This window comes from Cordyceps militaris (genome assembly GCF_000225605.1).
Source record: "Cordyceps militaris CM01 unplaced genomic scaffold CCM_S00005, whole genome shotgun sequence".
Lineage (NCBI taxonomy): Eukaryota > Fungi > Ascomycota > Sordariomycetes > Hypocreales > Cordycipitaceae > Cordyceps > Cordyceps militaris.
In genome coordinates this window covers 1,806,642-1,812,641 of record NW_006271973.1, presented here as the reverse complement: position 1 = coordinate 1,812,641, position 6,000 = coordinate 1,806,642, and the positions used below count along the sequence as shown (strand labels likewise).

Genomic DNA, 6,000 nt, shown 5'->3' with positions numbered 1-6,000 from the left:
CTCGTTTCGTTTTTTTTTTTTTTTTGTTTTTTTTTTTTGCAGAGGGTTACAGTGCTAACACCACAAATTCCAGGCCACCGTCGAGGACCTCGACCCTCCGGCCGCGCTGTCCCTCACGCCCGCCGACAGCGTCTCCGACGCGCTGCTGTCCGCCTTTGAGCGCGACTACACGCACCTGACGGTCGTCGACGGCGCCACGCGCGCGCTCCTCGGGTACATTGCCATGCCGCAGCTGCAGGCGCAGCTCGACGCGGGCCGGGTGCGCGCCGACGACGCGCTGTCGGCCGTCATGACGCGGTTCCAGCGCAAGGGCCGCACGTACCGCGTCATTACCATGCAGACGCCGCTCGAGGAGCTCGAGGCCTTTTTTCGGGGCGATGGCGGTGCGGCCGGTGGTCAGGAAACGGCCGGGCCGTGGGCGCAGGAGTTTGCCGTCGTGACCGACGAGAATAGACGGTTCGTGCTGGGCGTCGCGACGGTGCAGGACTTGGAGGAGTTTGTCAAGAGACGGCCTGCCTAGGTTTCATGGCAGCAGGGGGACTGATTGATTGTGCAAGGCGGGCAGTTTTCACACACAAAGTTCGAGCATTATGAAACGTCAAGAGAGAAAATCGTCAAGACTGTATATAGCGAAAACAGGAGCAACGGGATCATGATATCCGCGTCCACCAATCTTGTGATACATAGGACTCAGGTCTACAATGTCTCGAACCCGCGCTCCGCTCTCCTCGGTTCCTCCTCACCCATCCTCACACCCCACCATCCCGTCCTCACTCCTCATAGTCATACACGAAGCGAAACTCGGCGCGCTGTCCCTCCTTGGCCACCACAAAGTTGCGGCAGTGGCGCCTCTGGCCATCAATCTCCTGAAATCCCCAAATCTGGTCCGCCGTCCACCCATAGTCGTCCGACTCGGCGTGCGACAAGATCAGATTCTTGCCGCCTTCGCCCTCGATCAGCCAGCCCGTCTTCAGATACTCGTCCTCAATGTCCTCGAGCCCGACCCACGCCGACCGCCCGCGGACGTTGCCAAACAGCCAGTCCGAGTGCTGGCGGTACGTGTTGTCGAGGCAGCGGCGTTCCTCGGTGCTCATGCCCGACGCCGACTGGACAATGTCAATGTGCCAGCACTCGGGCTCGGCCTCGTTGGGCGGGTTCGGCGCCGCCTCGTACTGGTTCGTCTCGAGCGTCAGGGTCGCGGCCAGGATACCCTTGCGCACGAGGTAGCTGATGCCCTGGATGATGAGGCCGGGTTCGCTCGAGTCGGAGTAGGTGTAGTTCTGGTTTGGCTGGTGTTAGGGGACCCGGCTTGAAGCTGTTTTGTGTAGTGCAGTAGTTGGGGGAGGAGGACATGTCAAGCTAGCGACGTACCACGTTCCACTTGCCGGTGAGGTTCTTGGTCGTCTTTTCGGGAGGAGCAGCCATGATTGCAACGGGAGTAGCGTTGTACTTTTTGGGTGAAGAAGAGCAAAAACGAAATATGAAGCTGGAATGAGCTGGAGCTATTGACGTAGGTATGGCGGGGTAAACTAGTCTAGTCGAGGGCTGATCAAAGGCGCAGCTATAGGTAACTCGAGTCGTTCACCACCAGAGAGAGGTCTGAATAACAGATGCTTTGATCTAGAAGAGGCAAGTTTCTCCCGCAGAGGTAGGAAGAAAACAGGACAAGTGTCGACTTTTGAATCCCGTCTCCAAAAAAACAAAGGTATCATCTCGGTAGCTGTCACCCAGGCAAAGCTTACTCCGTACAGCCAGAGCAACCAGAGCAACCAAACCCCGCGCGCCGGACCGACGCTAGCCCTTTCCCCTCACCACACTAGCCCCTGCCCAGACGGGACCGCTGAGGGGGGAAAAAGGGAACGGCGAACGTGTCTTGATTCTCGCCGCCAGGCCTCGGCTTGTTGCATTCGTCCGCGCCACGAATTGGCCCAACAGCCGCTCGCAACCAACCAACCAACCCTCCCTGTCTGCTTTCTAGAATGATGACGATGGAGCGGCTGAGGGCTTGGACCCGGTTTCCCCTCTCCATTTCCTCGATCCCTTGTCCTGACCCCCGTCTCCGCCTGGGACGCTGGTACATACCTACCTACATAGCTGGTCAGTTCATCAACTGACGTCGACCCAAACGAGCGGGATAGTACGCTCGTATGGTCGATATAGTTCCGCATCCTGGGATAGTACACAACAAACACCTCCTTCGTCCGCTTTCCGCTTTCCGCTTTTTTGGTCCTTGTCCGTTCCCGCAATGGCCGTGCCGTGCCGTCCCGTGGAATTGTCAGGTGCCGCATCCACGCCCGCCCATCATCATCTTACTCTTCCAAGGTGAAAGTCCACTTGCAGCATGTCCCTCGCCCGGGTACGTCGTAAACCCGGCATGTCCGCCACGGCTCCTACACTCGCCGCATCTGAAATTCCAATGTCAATATCATGACCCCCACTACTGAGGGGCATGTTCCTTGCCCCTCTGCCCAGAATCCTTCCATCACTGACCCCTGATCTCGGCTGATGACCGGCGAAGCATGCCTGGGAATAGCAAACCCGATATGAAACCATTATCAACACAAGCCTCATATACATTAGACGCCATCTTGACTTGGTAGTTTCATGTGCAAAGCCCCCATCATCGCCGTGTTTGGCTCGGGATAAATTCTAATGGTACACTGCTGCCCTGCTTATGGCCCACGACTGCTCCAACACTTACTGCAAATCCTTAAATGCTCCTCTTCTTCATTCTTTCGGATGCTCCCTGGTGCATTCAGCCTAGGTACGCAAACATAATGCCGCTAAATCGAGGTTCCGTGTGCACCACCGCCACTAAGGCCACCACTTCATTTTCTTGTAGCTCTCAATGACTTCCTCCACCAGTGCCTTGGTAATCTTGGGCTTCTCGTATGTAAATCCCAGGAGCTTGTCTAATCTGCCGCCATCCATGCTCAGGTCCGTGTCCTTAAGAAGTTCCTTCTCCATGAATGGCGTCAGTGGGCCTGGGCGAGTAATCCCGGCTTCGCTGAGCAGCTCGGCCCATGGTCCGAGCACCTCATCATTGACATCGTCGACAACGCTGTCAATGTTCAGACGAGCAAACGTGCTCACGATTTGACCTTGAAAATCAGTCTTGATCTTGAAGATATCCCCGATAATCTCAGCCATTGTGCCCTGTGTTGTAGCCGACTTGTCTACAACGTTGAATGTGGGAACCTTGCCCATCGCGGCGTCGTCCCAATTCTTCTTGCCGGCGTCGTACCAAGCTGCAATATCCCACAGCGCCCGCGTGGCGTCTGTGACGTGAACAGTATTTGTCCGGAGGTCCTTTGTCCAGAGCCACCCCATTTCCTCCTCGAGATGTTGATATACTCGAGCCATGCACAGAGCAGTTGCGACCCATTGCGAGGCATAAGGGCCGTAAACGTGGGGAAGTCGCACAATGGCGAGGTTGAGGCCATCAATCTTGGCCAGCTCTTCCTCGGCCTGTAGCTTGTAGACAGCAATCTTGCTCCAGGGCTTTAGCTTATCACCCTCTTTGCTCGGTGCCGAGTCTGACTTGTAAACCATCCCGGTGCTGAGCTCAACAAAGGCCTTGACTTTGCGCTTGGCAGCCTCCTTGCCGAGCTCGACCGAGAGGTTCAGTGATCGCAGCTTGTACACCTCGTCTTCTTGAGAGTATCTTGTCTCACCACCACAGTTGAAGACATAGTCCCATTCTTTACCATCAGGACGATCAAATATTCTGGCGAGACCATCTGAAGAAGAGCCGGTTAGTATACAACGACGTGGGGGCGGATGCGAATGGTAGGTTGCACTCGGGCCAGCGGCAACGCCTCGCTTACCTGGTTTGCTGGCATCTGCCTGCATGAACTTATCTTGGGAACAAGCATCGGAAAATTCGGGGGCCAGCCAGGCTAGCTGAGGCAGAACCTTATCGACGAGGCGCACTTCGGATGCCAGATTATTCTTGTGGATGTGGAGAGCGAGGAATCGGCCGAGATATCCCATGCCGCCCACAATGAGGACGGAAGGCTTGGCGTCGGCCATGTCGTTGTGGGCGCTGCAAAGCTTTGAGTTGTCGTGGAAAGTGTTTGTGGCAGTTGCGGTATGCAGGAGGCGCTTTTAAAGCAGACGAAAGTCGCGGAGCAAGCAGATAGAAAGCCCACGACTTAAACGAAATGCTTTGGCGCAGCGTACTCGTTTGGGAAGTTGGGCACGATTAGAAACGGGGCGGAGCGGGTTGCCAATGGACAATCGGGTCGATGCAGAGTATCGAGGCTATTTTGGGAAAAGACTGTCAGAGGATGTGGCAGGGAAGGGGGTGGCTCTTTATGTGAAATATGCGGCAGAGAAACAAGCGACCAGACAAAAGTCGCGTTGTCTGTGACAAACGAGCGTCGGGACTGGCGGGAGTGACTAACAGATTTGGGGGGAGCCGGGTGTCGGAGGATGGGGGTCGCAAACGAAACAGAGCCCGTTGAAGTCTGGTGACGAGAGGAGAAAATGTGGCTGTGATTGTGTGCGTCGTGGCAAGGGATGCAGGAGCGTGGCTTTGCAAGCGCAGTGCAGCTAGTAAAAAGGTAAAAAGTGAAGGCGGGATGTTGTCGAGGTTGGTTTAGGCCAAGGAGAGACGACGGACGACGGACGACGGACGATGCGTGGGACGAACAAGGCAGGAAGGAGGGGCAGCAGAGCGCCTTATTATGAACTTGCAAGTGCGTGCGGTTCGGCGGGCGGGCGGGCGGCGGGTTGGCTGGCACCGTGGCACGCGATGGGTGCGGCGCAGCAGGGCCGCCAGATGAACAAGACGGTTTACCTAGGTACGAATTAGTTAGTTTCCTTGTCAGTGCAAGCGGCCAGAACTGGTCATGGAGGCAGGTGCAGCTGTGCGACATGGAACGGGAGGGGACCCCTGTCGGTCACAGCCGTCACGGTCAGTTGTGGCCTTGAGGTGGCTGTCATACTAATTCGAGGCCGCAAATGCAGCACCTGGTGATGGTGGTGGCATGAGACTTGCGAGAGCTGCTTCTCTGCCTGCTAAAGTGTGTGCTAGAGGCAACACTTTGGCCTTGATGTTTTAGTGGCCGCCAGGTACTTTGTTAGCTGGCCGCCCACCAGTGACCACTGCGGGTTTGCGCCCCTCGACAGCTAAAAGGCCGCCTAAACCGCCTCTAATAAAGCTTCTTCGCAGCAGAGGCCACCTGCGGCCACCAGATCCACCCTGTACAGCAACCCCACGCGAGCCTCATCAAGTGTCGGTGTCGTCGTCTCCCTATCGCGTCCTCTGTTTTACGTACAAACATGAAAGAAATAATTTAAAAACTACACTGACTGACCCTTGAGTACGCAGCTGCAACCATGAGCCCTGGGTGTCCCTTTTTGCCTCTCCTCGTCACTGTCGTACAATCCAATGCCAATGCTGTACATCAAAATGACGACACCCACCAAAGGCGGGCCGCTGCCTCTACCCGTGCGCCCTTGTGGCCGGCCAAGACCAGTCATGAGGGGGTAACTATTACCTATCGTACAAAGTATCCTGTTTCCATTTTGTCTTTTTTTTTTCTCCTCATCGGTTTCTCCGACGCGCTCATCCTGTCCTATCCTGTACACACTTTTTTCTCGTGCCCCTCCACCCTCTTACCAACCCCCACTATCAACCCAGAGTCGGCTACATCCAAGCCATTGTCGGTGAGCAGCATGGCCCTGACTGGCACGAACGCGCCTCTTGGTTTGGTTTATGCGGGATACCTACCTAGGGGTCCCCTTGGCTCCTCCCCTTGTACTCTGACCTGCATCTCGTGCATCCTCATCTGTAGCCCTGTCTGGAATTGTCAACACTGCTGCAATCTAGACTCGCATTGCAGTGTACAGTGTGCAGCGTGCAGCGTGCAGCGTGTGGCGCACTCTACCAGTTTCCAAGTCAGACACACATGAGCCTTCTTTTTCGCCCTCTTTTCCGCCCTCGATGAAGCGTTTCAGTCTGGTCAAACCGACCGACCGCCCCAACGCCCCTCG

At 56.0% G+C, this 6,000-nt stretch overlaps 3 protein-coding genes across 3 annotated transcripts in view; 1 reads left to right on the top strand and 2 right to left on the bottom strand.

Annotated features, from left to right (window-relative positions):
* CCM_06922 (cystathionine beta-synthase, putative) overlaps positions 1-520 on the top strand; it is a gene marked incomplete at both ends in the record, with an annotated part of 735 nt that extends 215 nt beyond the window's left edge. The window contains one exon of the mRNA XM_006672060.1: positions 74-520. Coding sequence (XP_006672123.1) covers positions 74-520 — 447 coding nt within the window. The remainder of the gene's footprint in view (positions 1-73) is intronic.
* A 250-nt stretch (positions 521-770) lies between these two features.
* On the bottom strand, positions 771-1,425 carry CCM_06921 (uncharacterized protein; the record flags this gene model as incomplete). The annotated part of the gene is made up of 2 exons (XM_006672059.1): positions 771-1,280; positions 1,372-1,425. 2 exons carry the CDS (start codon positions 1,423-1,425, stop codon positions 771-773), a joined length of 564 nt encoding a protein of 187 aa, XP_006672122.1.
* A 1,389-nt stretch (positions 1,426-2,814) lies between these two features.
* On the bottom strand, positions 2,815-4,032 carry CCM_06920 (NAD dependent epimerase/dehydratase family protein; the record flags this gene model as incomplete). The annotated part of the gene is made up of 2 exons (XM_006672058.1): positions 2,815-3,740; positions 3,828-4,032. 2 exons carry the CDS (start codon positions 4,030-4,032, stop codon positions 2,815-2,817), a joined length of 1,131 nt encoding a protein of 376 aa, XP_006672121.1.
* Positions 4,033-6,000: the final 1,968 nt, after the last annotated feature.